General features: G+C 43.2%; 1 protein-coding gene across 12 annotated transcripts in view; it reads right to left on the reverse strand.

Moving 5' to 3' along the window:
• Window positions 1–14,758, reverse strand: part of CSMD2 (CUB and Sushi multiple domains 2) — a 495,517-nt gene that overhangs the window by 71,684 nt on the left and 409,075 nt on the right. For all 12 annotated transcript variants that reach the window (XM_083511538.1, XM_083511534.1, XM_083511540.1 and 9 more), the window contains 5 exons: window positions 10,278–10,374; window positions 6,924–7,028; window positions 5,128–5,246; window positions 3,687–3,756; window positions 1,764–1,880 (listed from right to left, as the gene is read on the reverse strand). In XM_083511538.1, the coding sequence (XP_083367664.1) occupies window positions 1,764–1,880; window positions 3,687–3,756; window positions 5,128–5,246; window positions 6,924–7,028; window positions 10,278–10,374 (508 nt within the window). The remainder of the gene's footprint in view (window positions 1–1,763; window positions 1,881–3,686; window positions 3,757–5,127; window positions 5,247–6,923; window positions 7,029–10,277; window positions 10,375–14,758) is intronic.

The raw sequence follows: 14,758 nt of genomic DNA on the forward strand, positions 1-14,758 counted from the left end.
ATCCTGGGAACCAGATGTTTCTGGAGAGGCTGCCTCTCTGATGATTGCTCTCCCTCAAGTATGGGCAGTCTGTCATTGAGGGAAGCCACTAGACCAGGAAGCCACTTGGCCAAACTTGGCCCTCCAGCTGTTTTTGGACTACAACTCCCATCATCCCTAGCTAAAAGGACCCTGTAGTCAGGGATAATGGGGACTGTAGTCCCAAAACAGCTGGAGACCCAAGTTTGGCCAACACTGCACTAGACTCTTACTTTGAACTTCCATATTCTTTTCCTGCTTCCTATCTTTTGCGTACTTTGAATAAAGATTACTGGAGTTTCCTCAGCATTTGGAGTTGGGTCCAGGGATGCGCAATCCCCTTTGGTGCTCATATTGTAGATAGCTAATTATAAGAAACTTTTGCATCCAACTAAAAATGTTCTTATTTTTACCACAATTTGTCACCTACTCACTCCTATTACACATGTGCACCTCTTTACCCTGGCCTTTTGACAGCTGAGATATATGCTTCGGACACTACCTTTATTCTCTTCCTTTTAATTGTAGTTTTGGTGTTGTATTAACTATTGGTTTTATTTTATTTTAAATTGTACCATGGTTTCCTTGCAACCTGCCCTGGGACCTTACGGTAAATGACAGGCACAAAATCCAAAGAATAAAATAAATAAGTAAACAGACACATAAAAAAATACAACATTCATTAAAAAATGGTCAAGTTTAGCCAAATTTGGCTAACTGATCATGAGTTTTTTGTTTTGTTTCTAAAAAGGTGATTTATATGGGACAAAGGCATGCCCTGCCCTTAGAGCGGATTTGATTTTCTCTAGCTTCAGAGATCATGACATGTAAAGGATAGCATGTAATAGCCACTACATTTTTAAAAGAAACTATGAGGAAGGGAGGACAGTTTCTAAGAATGAGGTGGGGGGGGGGGTTAAAGCAGCCTTCATCAACCTGGTTTCCCCAAATGTTTTAGACTACAGAGCCTATCAGCAAGCACAGTGCTGGCTAAAGCTGATGGCAGCTGTAGTCCAAAACATCTGGGGGAAACCAGTCTGGCAAAGGTTGGGTTTAAGCCATCAAGTTCTACATAATGCAGAAGAAAGAAGGTAGAGGAGTCCTGAGGTGATATAATGGACTGCACCATGTCAAACCACTGGTGGAGAATTCCATTTCTGGATGCTTCTCTGCATAAGAAAATTCAATAGATTCAGACAGGGCAGGCTGGGTTACAATTGTTAGAATGATTTCTCCATACCATCATGATTTTCTTCTATTATTTAATTTATACATTTTTTTAATTGCACAGCGGTTGCTTGCACAGCGGTTTTTATATAAAGGGATGAGCATTTTAAAATGGCACCCCCAACTTGCTGTCTTAAGTGGTACAACCCATTCTACAACTTCAGACTATGGCTTATCTTCACTTACTTTCTTCTGCTTTTCCAGAAAGCTCCATGTCTGAGCACCCCCCTTTTTCTGCTCCAGAGTTTTCCCCATTAAAATCCATAGACATTTGCTTTGATTGAGTGCTAAAGAGCAGATTTTCATAGGGAAAGTTCTGGGGCACCATTCCCCCCTGCAACCCCCCCCCCCAAACCCTCAGTCATGGCACTTGTGCCTGGACTTGTGCCTGGAAAGAGTGGTGGAAAAGACAAGACTTAAACTTGTTCAACCTGAGGTCAGCCTAACAACAGTAAGTGCAAATAGGTTTATTCATTAGGCTTTTGATGAGATGCGAACAGCACAGGGCACTCTCTTACCAAACCCCACCGGAAGGGATATCCTCCACGTACAGTCGCTGTTGCTAGGATAGTTTCCTGGGAAGCCGGGACTCAGAATTACACCTTCCATCTCTTCCATGGTCCCACCACACTGAGCTGTTAGATAAGCAAGAAGAAGGTGGCCAGGAACAAATATCTGCATTTTGGAAAGCTGTTTATCTGTTTGTAAGGTTTTCATAGTTTTCATATATTTTGGGGTACAACTGGATTCCATTTGGAATCAAGATGGTAGACTGAACCTTTTAAAACAGCACTGATTTTAACCACCAATTCCAAAACTACATCATTTCGTTTCTTGGAATCCCCAGCAACAGCAGGCACAAGGCTGCCAGTTAAAAATAATCCTATTGCAATATTGTTTGCCCTGAGGACAAAGGCAAAGGGACCCCAGCTCAGCAGTGAAACACGTGCTTTGTGTGAAGAATATCTCAGGATCAATCCCCAACATCTCCATTTCACATTATTTTCTTCTTCACCTTACTTCAGACTACTGTAAAATCCAGCCCTCTGAGAGAATATATGGCATAATGCCCTTACCCTCCCAATTTCACTAGTCATTTTTGGGAGGTGGGTAGTTTTGGGAGATTTAGCTCCACCACCATAACCCTTCTCACCTGAACCGCAGAGTCCAGTTTTCATCTCCCAAACCTAAATTCAGGGCTCTTTCTGTTCCTAATTCCTCTATATTCATTCACCTATGAAAGTCTCCGCAAATCCTCTTGGGTCCCCCCCTTGCACAGTCTAAAATAGAACATGGAGGCCTGTGCTTTTAATCTATGCTGACACTGACAACACAGATTTCCCTCCATTTAATGGCTCATTATATGTATTCTTTTTCTGCTGACTTTGCTAGTCTCTAACTCCCCACCCTCTTGATGTCTACTTAAATGGAACTCCTCCTCAATTATTAAAAAAGGATAACATCTGGATTAAAGAAGAAGAAGAAGAAACAGCCAGTCGAGCTTGTAGGGACTCATGAACATTTCACCAAAGCTTGATCGCTTCTGCCTTTCTAAGTGTGGCATAAAAAATATTTGAAAAATCTCCAATCTAGTTTCTCTGCTATGAAATGGTGTGCGCCTTTGTGTGTGTAGCTGTCAAAGGCAATTTCTCATTCGGGATCTGCAGCTAACAGATTGAGATTCAAATGCATATTTATGCACCAAATTAAGCATCCTGATTTTCAAAAGGAGCAATGAAAGACAAACTCTCGTGGGAAAATGGGCTTCTGATTTCAGCTGTTATAAAGCCGAATTGCCTAACTCAATTACATTGCAGACCAATATTCTAGTTTGCAATATTGGTTTGCAGACCATCGGACCTTCTTACATTGTGGTTTTGCAAATGGGCACCTACTTATCAGGTTTTTGGGTTAAAACTCTGCTCCTTCTGCACCCCAGTGCAGCTGTGCTGAAAGGGAAGGTTGAATGGGGAATAGAGCTTATAACCCTTTATTCTCCCCAGTGGTCCTGAGAAAACCATTCATCTGAAGCTGCTATTTACATTGGGAGGAAATCCTGCATTCAGCCTGCAAAGTGCTGTGGAAAAGGCTTTGCAAGTGTCCGCCAGCTGATTGGTGGTGCCTACAAACGATATTTCAGCCCAGACCTGTGATATATGATGTCAGGCATAGAGCAGTGTGTGTCGCTTGGCCAAAACAGGGAGGCCTGGTGAGCCTAATTGGACCAGAGGGCCAGAAGTCCCCCAACATTATAACAGAAGCAACAAACAGAACAGCTTATCAGTTCAGGTTCCCCCAAGGGATTCCTTAAGCAAGCATCACCAAGCTCCCTTTAAATGAAATAAAAACAAACAGTAAATAGTAAATAGTGATGAGGCAACAAGGGTGTCCCTCTAGGATGTCACGGTCTTGAAATAAATTTCATGGTGGACTTTTCCTACCGATGCAAAGTGGAGGAGGGTAGTTCCAGCGCCGGACAGTCCCTGGCATGCAGGAAATGTGAGAATGTCCCTGAATCAAGGAAGGAAAACAGACTATGAGATGGTGGGATAGAGGAAGAACTGGAAAAAAAGTCCTAATGAGAAGTGAGAATACCAAAGCAAGTTTATATTTTGCACCACCGAAACAAAAAAGATATATACACAGACTTGAATCCTAAATTAAGTTAATTTACATGAAGATTTTTTTAAAAATCACATATTTATAAATTGTACAAAACCACATTAAAGACCAAAACAGTATATAAACATAAATGCATTAAACAGCTAAAAGGGTGGTTAAATAATCTAGATCGATTTCTTTCTCAAAAATAAACTTTAGTTGTCAGATTAATCTGCAATTTCCTAATCTGTGTCATATAATCTATCACATAAGAACATAAGAATGGCCTGCTGGCTCATCTAGTCCAACATCCCATTCTCACAACAGCCAGCCAGATGCCTGTGGGTAGCCCTCAAACAGGAACCGAGTGCAAACAGGACCTGAGCATGTTGCCTCTGTTAGTGGAGGTGGAACATAACCATTGTGGCTAGTAGCCATTGATAACCTTGCCATCCATGAATTGGTCTAATCATCTTTTAAAGCCATCTAGGTTGGTGGCCGTCACTGCTACCTGTAGGCATGAATTCCACAGTTTAACTATGCACTGAATGAAAAAGTCAGCTCTCAGGTATGGAAGCTGATCTGAGGAACAAGTTACATATGTTTACTAGAAGATCAGCAATTTCACATTTGAGTTGTCTGAGAACTCTCAGGTGGATGCCATCCAGACCCAGCAATTTGTCAGTTTTTGTTTTGTCTATTAGGCCTAGAACTTCATCACTCCTCCTTAGACCCTCCAAATCCTTCTTAAAGTATTGTGTTACTTAAACCCATCTATTAATTGACTCACCATATATTTCACGGTCTTTATGGAACACTGCTAATTTCATTATAGTTCATTATATTCGGCTTTTTTCCAGATTTGCCCAACTACATCAAATCCACCTATTGGTTTATGGGTACTTTCCAATGATCTGGCATATAAAACTCTGCCCATAGTTATAGTATATAATGTTTGAGTGAAATATATTGTCTTAATCTCAAGAGGTACATCACAGCATCTAATAGAACGTTAGATTGGAATATTTATTTAATCAAGCTGATTACTGCAGCCCAGGACACTCATGCTTTATAACATTCAAACCAAAGCTGAGGTCACTTCATATAAGAATTTGCAATGCTCAAATGCCTTAACCATCCTGTTTTCCCCTGAATCTGTCACATCACAGATCCCTGTGTATCTCTTTCAATCAGCTCTGTCAACTCACACATGGGCAGCTCACATATCCACAGTTTCCACTGCAAAGTGAAACACTTCACAGATTCAATAACACTCAGTACCTGGAGTGCATAGCCTGGCTCACACTGAAAGGAGACAACATCATTCACCAAGTATCGCTCCCCGATCTTCAGACCACTGCTGGGGACAGTGGGTTCTGGGCAGCTGGAGAGGCCTACAGCTGCAAGAAAGCAAGAAGAGGTGAATGGGGGTGGCTGGTGTGTGTGTGTGTACAAATCAGGATGTAGATTGGGGCAGGGTGGGGAACCTCTGGCCTTATCAGTCCCAGCATGAGTCTCAATTTGGCCCATGAGACCATTTCCCCTAAATCACACCAACCTGACAACAGAGACCTAGCTGCCACTGAAGAAAATGTGCTTTGCTTCATGATTGGTCTGAGAAGTGCACATTTGATAGGTCTGCATTAAATGCACAAATTTCTCCTCCATCTCTTCTGGCACCCAGCTGATTAATCAGCTAAGTCTAGAGTGGTGGTGCTCCTAAGAACCTAAAAACTGGCAGCTGGATCAGGCCAGTGGCCCATCTAGTCCAGCATCCTGTTCTCACAGCAGCCAACCAGATGCCTGTGGGCAAGTTTTAAGCAGGACCCTGCAGCAGCTATTACATTTTACAAACTAGACACACTAACTGCATTGACGTGATAGCGTTGTGTCCAGTTTGGCCCTAAAAAGAACTCCCCCACCAGGTTTAAGTGAAGTGGGCCTCCAATTCTAAAGCACCACCAGATGTACTAAGCCTGTACACATTCCGTATGGAACTGTGTGTATCATGTCTGCCGTTGATCCCTGTTTGGTGAATGAAAAGTAACAGAACGCTGCTCTCGTTTCTGAAAGTGACCTCTCCCTTGGGACTCCCTCCAGCGGTTGGCAATGGCACTTTACTTTTCAGCCACTATGACGGGCACAGCAGGCCCAGTCCAGCTGCTCTGCTGTTCTCAGCCAGACGTTTGGCTGTGAAGGTAGCAGCTGAGTTGCAGGACTTAACGCCTTTGTGATCAATGGTGCATCAGCCAGGGAACTGGCAAGAGCTTCAAAGCCTTATAGAGTTGTGCTGTTTGCACCAGGTGATTTGTGCACCACTTGTTAGCTGCATTGTGCTGCTGGTTTGTGTTACATTTTTGGAATCTTGAAATTTTCCTGTCGACCACTTTGAAATCCATTTTCTTGCTTCTTCTTTTGGATCAAGGGCAGTTTATGCATGCATTAAAACACATAAAGAAGCATGTGCATAAAACACATTTCCTGCCATCTCCAGCTAACAAGCCACATCTCTCATTCCTGCCTGGAGCACCTCAAAAATAAACTATCGCAGGAATCAAAGAAGAATGCCCCCAATTTTAATTCAGAAATATTAGAACTTGGAATATCATCATTTTGGGGAAGGCTGCTAGCATTTTCACCATGCTCTTCATCTTGGCTACTGGCCTACCTTTCCATTTTATTTATGAAGGCTACTTTATTTCCTTTTAAAAAAAAAATGTTCATTTTGGTAGCACATCAACGAAAGCTCAGTGGTTGAAATAGACTACTCTTATGCAGTGGCCATTTAAGTTCCCACCCAATGCTCTTCCCTGGTTTCTGAGGATTCCCCAGTCACCACCTGCATATCCCCCAGCCCCTTTCTTCAGTCATGAGATCTGGAAGCTTGGTTTTATTTAACTTTTATATAATTAACTGAAGTTTCAAATTATATTAAATTCCACATCGTATACCCTTTCTCGATCCTGTATTTGCATGATCACCATGACAAAGTGTGCACAACCCTCGGAGTAATTGCTCTCACAACAGAAGCTACAACCTGGACATCTTGGAACAGCATCATCAAGAAGAATCCTTACTTTTGTACTCAAGGTGAAATCCTGCAGCAGAGACACTGATGTCGGAGTAGAAATGTAAATAGAGTTGGTTGGAGGTGCTGTTCAGCAGTGCAGGGACTGTGGTTCCTAGGGGAGAAACACATGCACACAAGAAGCAGAGACATTACCAGGGTGCTTCAGAAATGTTGGAGAGGATCCGGACCATTTCCGGAGCCACTCACCATATCTGGGGAGGTGTCCTCCCTCCACCCCTTCTAGCCACCCCTAAACCCTGGAAAGTAAGACTAGAAGAGGGGATTTGGCAGTGGTAGTGGGGTCCCATCTAGCACAGGAGACAGGCAGGTCTTTTGTGCATTGGGAAGAGACAAATCTGTCATTTCTGGTTTCTCTCCATTTCTCATTATTTCCAATCTTAGCTTCAGTTTGCCACAATTTTGTACCAGTTTGCAATTCTCTTTTCATGGTCCTCACATCAGTAGCATTTTAGTGCACATTCTCTGAAAAGACTTGCAATTTTGCCCAGTACAGTTTTTCAAGCAACTTCCCTGAATATTAGGCATTTTGTATTTTGTTTTCACTAATACAGTGGTGCCTCGCAAGACGAAATTAATCCGTTCCGTGAGCCTCTTCGTCTAGCGGTTTTTTCGTCTTGCAAAGCAACCCTATTAGCGGCTTAGCGGATTAGTGCTATTAGCGGCTTAGCAGCTATTAAAGGCTTAGCGGCTATTAAAGGCTTAGCGGATTAGCGGCTAAAAGGCTTTTAGCGGCTATTAAAGGCTTAGCGGATTAGCGGCTAAAAGGCTATTAGCGGCTTAGAGGCTTAGAAAAAAGGGGGGGAGAACGAAAAAAATCGGAACACTTGCAAGACATTTTCGTCTTGCAAAGCAAGTCCATAGGGAAAATCGTCTTGCGAAGCAGCTCAAAAACGGAAAACCCTTTCATCTAGCGGGTTTTCTGTCTTGCGAGGCATTCGTCTTGCGGGGCACCACTGTATATGCATTTCTAGCCATATACAGTGTGTGTGTGTGTGTGTGTGTGTGTGTGCGCGCGTCCGTGTGCTCAGTGTGTGTGTGTTTCCATATACAGTGTGTGTGTGTGTGCGTGCACACACACATACACACACCTTTTTGTACCATGTTTTGGTTGGTCGGTTGGTTGGAGAACTACATTGCAAAATTCAGAGAAGTGCAAATTTTGATGGCTAGCTACATTACAGTTTGTGTTTTGTTTCGGGAAGTGCAAATTATGTAGGCTCACCTTAAAAAATGAACTGAACCAAATTTCTCCAACATCCCTAATGTGCACACACAATTATAAAGGTGTGAGCATCCTGAAGGTTAGCACCTTCAACAGCTCATTACTGAGCCAGTAAAACAATCATTTTAAACAACCAGCAGATGTCCCCATAATAGATCTGTATTAAAAGGATGAAGAATGAATTAGACTTAGGGGGCTGCTCTGCACACCCCCTTCTATCCCATTGGTCTTGGAGAACTGCAGGGCAAAGCCTGACTCTTATCTGAGAACACATCAGAGATTGCATCTGTGTGTCTGAGAACGCAGCCTTTAACTTTGGCAGCATGGTTCATTTTTGATCAAGCTCCACAGAGGCCAGCAGAGGGATACTCAGAAATGTAGTTTTCAAAGCGCAGAGACACATTTCTCATCACAGAAAGCATTATCCGGTTGGACTAACAGATAGAGAAAAGGATTTGGAGATGAGAAGTTACGGGGGGAGGGGAGTCACAGAGGACCCCTCATGGCACTGTTCTCCCCTCTTTGCTGGCTGAATAACAGCTTGGGGTCCTGAAATGAAAGGAATAAAGGCAGCTCTGGAGGGGAATGGATGCAACTCTGTGGAAAAATCGCTCAGAAAGCTTTGGCAAGAGACTCCAACTGTGGTTTAGGAATGCAAACGGATTCACTCTCAGCTTTGCTTCTTTGATGCACTTTCCTGTTTTGAAAAAATCCACTGCCAACTTAGTTTCTTATTCCACATAAGCACCATTCATGCATTACTGACATATAGGACAACACAATGCTTTAAGCCCTACAACCAACATCACATCTGCATCCTCCAAGAACCATGTACTACATATGGATGCCTGCAAAACAACTTCAAGGCACAAACTCTTGATCATGTGCAATTGCCCCGCACAAGTGGGACACCCAGCTGTACAGGTGTCCTGATCATGTGGTGCCTTTATGTGCAAGCAAGAGTTCACACAACCGGTACAAACAACACGCCATTGTTGAAGGTGGCAGAGGTGATGTTGGAAGTAGGGCGAAAAGTGTGTCCCTGCTCTCAAGTGAACACAACACTGTCCTTCACCCAAGTAACGTCATTCACAGAAGTCAGGTATGGAACAAGATGGGGAAGAGGCCCAAATATTAGCACAACTGACCCCTTCAAAATAAGGGGTATTAAATTTGGAAATGTTGGCACTGCTCCAAGCCTAAACCAGACCACAGGGTGCCAGCTAGTTTGTGCTGGCAAGAGTAATGACAAAAAGGCTTCCCTTCTCAAGCAGCCATAAAGCTGGGCAGGAATTCAGTATTTGGAGTGAAATGTAGTATTTCCAAGTTTGTGCTTGCTTCTAACATGCAAAGCATGGGAGGGAGGAATTTGTTTGTGTATGTGGCGGTGGGGAGGCTGTGCATGGGGGTAAGAGTGTTCAACCTGTTCTCTGCCTTGTCTGTGCAAGTGCTGCTTTGTACTGTTGTCATTAATTAATAGATTATTATATTTGTTCATCCTTTTTTAACATAAATTGTCTCAATGGAACCAAAGGGTTCAATAAATAGTGAAAACAAGAAACATACAAAAACAGCAGTAAAATTAGACCTAAACTGCTCACCCAAATATATATATTTATATATACATAGAAAAGGAGCACAATCCTAGCTACACCCCACTTAAAAACATGAAGGCAAAAAGAGTTCACAGGTGTAGCTAGCTGCCCTCCTAATGAAAGACCAGTGGCCTGGGTGCCTTAAAAAAAGAACGATGTTTACAAAAAAGCATGCTTCCCTATGTACAGAATTCCACAAGCAGGGAGCCACCAAAGAAAAGGCTTTTCTGTGCTTGACTGTGGAAGCAAGTCTCAAAGCCCAGCTAGAGGAGAAGTTGCAATGGAGGGAAAGCTGAATCTTTCTGTCCTCTGTCGGTTTTGGGCGTTCTTTCATCACTTTGGAGGTGGCAAGCCTGGTGAATGGTCAACACTGGAGCTGCAAAGGCAAACCTGATGCTCTCTAGATGTTCTGGACTGCAGTCAAGCTGGCTGGGGCTGCTGGGAGTTGTAGTCCAAAACATTTGGAAGGCACCAGGTTAGTGAAGGCTGCTGTGGCCCATTCTGTGTCTGCTTCAGAACTCACCTGAGAAGCTGCCCAGCATGGTGGCTGTGTTATCCCCACCATCAAAGACTTCTAGGGAATCCCAGTTCTGTTCTGTCACAAAACTGATCACTTGAATCTGGGAAGAGGGAGGGAGAAAAGAAAAGAACTGAAAAATTATGATACGGATTGCCTTTTAATTAGTAAACCAAATTTAATTTTGTAAAAAGAAACAAAACATTTGAGGTAGCCATTGGCATACTTTTCTGCTTACAGAGAATCCTTTCCAGGATCCTGATGGGCACTCTGAAGTGCACTGAAAAGCATTGCTGTCAAGCACAGCCTAGACTAGCAAGTGTACGTTCTAGGGCACAGGCTTGATTAGCATGTGGTCAATTGGGCTCCCCTGTTGCCACACCAAAGCTGGCAGCATGCTCTTAAGCAGGCCCCTGCAGTTGCCAGTGGTGTTTTTCTTCCAGGGAAGCTCGTCTGCCATTAGTGATGAGGAAACCCTGTTAAATGCCCAAGATACCACAGGGTTCTCTGAAACACTTGCATGCTTCCTGTGTGCATCCGGCTGGCTACTGCAAGAATAGGATACTAGACATGCTCCCCTAGCAGGTCCAGGTTAACAAGTCCAGGTTAATTAAGAAGTCCAGGTTAATTTTCACCGCTTGATTCTGATGATAGTATACACCAGCCCCAACTTGGTCTCTCTCAGCCTTTCCTGGACATTCTCTAGGAAGTGCTTGATCCATGCTACAGCTGTGCAAAGTTCCTCCTCTTCTGCCAAATGCCACGGAGGGAAAAGGTGTGTGTCACAAGAGTGATAATAAACCATTATCTCTGACATTCTAGCTTGCTTATCCTGAATATCAACTTTGCAGGGACTTTAAAGCAAAAGCAAAAACATGAAAACCTTTAGAATCCATCTCACTGAAATGCTAATGACCTCCACCGAGTCTTTACCAATTGCTCCAGCCAAATCAGCATCTGCATAATTATCCCCCTAATAATAATTTCATGCATTACAGAAACAAGACTTGGGGGGTTTCCCTCTCACCATCCTGTCTGACCCCCAAAGCTCCCCTCCCCACACTGGAAGGGCACGAACATTGTAAGCTTCTAATTTGACGCTCATGTGCAGGATTTCACGAAGGATCAGCCTGTATTTTCTGCCAGGGATCTAAATTAATTCACCCAGGGAAGAGCTGCCTTTGGGATGAATAATTCATACCAGAAGTGCTAGTGAGCGGGATGATTACATAAAATCCTCACTGGCCTGACACTGCCTCTGTTGTGCTATCAAGAACGCTTTCATCTCCAATGCCTCCTCTTGTTTTGTCACCACTTAACCTATACCTGCGGTACAAACAGGGGTTAACAGCTGTCTAAAGGGATGGGCACCGATGGAGCTGGGCCTCGTCCTAGACACTGGCTGCATGTTCTGTCAGTCTCCAAACCAGCACCCATTCAAAGCACAGAACAGCCCTCTGCATTTGATGGCACTGGAGGTCTGCCAGCCCTAAACCAGAACATTTTACTGGTATATGGGAAGGGGGAGGTTGGTGGCCCTCACTGCCTCCTGTGGGAATGAAATCCATAGTTTAACCATGTGCTATGCTAAGAAGAACTTTCTTTTATCTGTTTTGATTCTTCCAACTTTCAGCTTCTTTGGTAGTCCATGGGTTCTAGTGTTATGAGAGGAGAAGAGACTTTTCTCTACTCACTTTCCCCATGCCATGCATAATTTTATAAACTTCTGTCATGTCGCCTCTTACCTGCCTATTCTCTGGGCGAGTGAAACTCAAAACATTCTGGGTCTCAGTTGCTCTCAACCTGACAAGGCTCATGAAGTCGAGCTGGATTCTAGCTTCTGCAGACTATTCCCCCCGTCCGATATCTCTATAGGCTCAGCTGCCATAAACATCTTGTAAGCTCACAAGCTATCAAGCGAGTGGTTTCAAAAGGAACAAATCCTTTCCCTTTCAGCTTTCAAATTTCTGTACTTCTTCCTATCTAGGGCACCCCCAAATATGCAGAAGCAACAGCTGCATTCTGGGGTGGCCCCATTTAGCTTCCAAAGCGATTTGACTTTGCTAGAAGAGTGTTTGATGATTGTGGAGGCTTTCGTACTTTCTACCTCTGAGGAGCACTTCAGCTAGGTAGCTGAAGGAGCCCTGCACGGAAGAAATGGATAGTTGAGCATATTCAAGAGTCCACACTCAGTTCACACAGAAGACTGGCTGGCCAGGACTGCTAGGCCTCACCACTGTTTCCAAGAACACATTCAACATTCCCCTTTGGTTGCACATGGCAGAGGAGGATCAGCAGCAGTGATCGAGCGGTCTTTTAGGAGAGCGTATCTGTCACGACTGATCTGCTCATTTAGTAACCCTTAATAAGCTTCTGAAAAACACTAGGTAGCTTTCTCCAGGAGAAAACCTGAAAATCGCTGCAGTGGTAGTGCGTGAAGTAGGAAGAGAGTTCTATTTTATGAATAAAGTCATGTTTTGCTTAAATGTTTCACTTTTCCCCAGGTCTTAACCATTTCCCCCAGATTAACCATTAAGCGAAATAAGCATGTGCTTAGGGCATCAAGGAAAGGGGGCCACCACAGAAATTTTCCATTGTCAGATTTTTAACATTCATCATCAAATATCGCTCAGCTGAATGTTCCTTTTCTCAGTTGAAAATCCCAACAGAACTACTATGCAACAAGGCAGGCTGGGTGCCTTATCTCTACTAAGTATAGAAGCAGACATGTTACATAAGATTAGGTTTGAGCATCTGATCAAATACTTTGCAATTAGAAAAGGTAGGAGAAAAAATGTCAAATATAAATAAAGTGGACGTATACAAAAAATAGACATTCCATTCCATCTTACTATAGGTTTTGTTTCATTTTTAAAAATAAAAGTTTATTTTACCATTTATTATTGTGGTTTTTTTAAAAAAAATAGAATTTGAATTATGGGGGCACCACAATCTTCTAAATTTTTAGGGCCTCTAAAGCTCTTAATCCAGCCCTACTTTTTTTTTGCATATATTCCAAAAATCCATTAGCAGCTTCGCTGAGGATAATCTCAAAATTCTCCACTGCGTTTCAAACAAAAGGCGCAAAGAAAAAGAAGTACTTCATTAGTGGATATTGCTCTCTCTTCTCCTCATTTTCTTTCCCTCCCTGCTTAAATTAATGAATGAATTATCACCTTTTGAAATTGCAAGTGCCAAATGCTTTGCAACTCCACCTCAACTGTTCCAACAGTTTTGCTCTGCTAAAGTGAGTATCCCCCCCACCTCTCTCTTTCCCCTTTGCAATGCCTGTGGGAAATACTGATAACAATGCAAACAAGTCACAAGATATCCAGGCCAAAATTAAACATAGCGGGAGGGGAAACAAACCCAGAACAAAACCGATCTGTTAATTAGCTGTAGCACCCACAGAAAGACATGCCAGTTGCTAGTTCGGAAGTTTTAAATAATTGCTGGCACTAATTGTTCCTCTGCCTCCCTTTCCCTGCCTACCAAAGCAGAGCAGTTGCTATAAATAAAGTAATAATAATAATACATTTTTTATTATTAAGAATATTGCAAACAAGTATAGCCAGCATCATAATACACTGGATATAGGTTAAATTAGTTGCATCTAGGTCCCACTGAAATAAATGTGAAAAATTACGTAGCTTGGATCCATCCTGTGCAGTTCTATGGATCTAGACACATCAGAAAAGCATTTCAGAAAAATGCGTTGTAAACCTCAAAGGGGGAAATCAAGTTGATGAAAGACAGAACTCCACAGCGCCATCTGATGTGACAGTGACATAACTAATGTTGCCGAATCCCAAGGCTCATAGTGGAAGCAGGCAGTGTCCAACCATTGTCCAATCAAAGTCGGTCTCAAAGCAGAAAGTAGATAAGAACAGGGCCTTGGATAGTTGCAGTCAGGAGGGTCCTGCTAACTGATTCATTATTTTGCTAAGGCAGGAGTGAGGAACCTTTTTGGCTCCATAGGTCAGATATCAAGATCAGCCTCATGCACCAAATTTGACAGCTGGCAGAATGGACTTCTGTGTTGGCCAGGCCTATCATAAAGACACTGGCCTTCTGACTTTTCCTTGCCAAGATAAGAACATAGGAAGAGCCTGCTGGATCAGGCCAATGGTCCATCTAGTTCAACATCTGTTCTCACAGTGTCCAACCACATACCAGTGGGAAACCGGCAAGCAGGACCTGAGCATGAGATCATTTTCTTCTCCTGTGGCTTCCAGCAAGAGGTATTCACAAACATTGCTGCCTCTGACTGTGGGGCAGAGCACAGCCAGCATCTTCTGCCTTCTGCAGTTTGCTCCTTGCCCTCACCTGTGCTCAAATTCACACCTTAACTCTGGCCCCAGCATCTTCAGCAACTGACTCCAGAGACCCTGGGCTGGAGAATGCACACTACTCCAAATGTCACTCCAGATACCTGGGCCTGCTGCTGTTCAGACCATTAAAGGTAAGCAGCTGTACTTTGGCCAAGA

Source organism: Podarcis liolepis (genome assembly GCF_965112155.1).
Source record: "Podarcis liolepis genome assembly, chromosome: 7".
Classification (NCBI taxonomy): domain Eukaryota; kingdom Metazoa; phylum Chordata; class Lepidosauria; order Squamata; family Lacertidae; genus Podarcis; species Podarcis liolepis.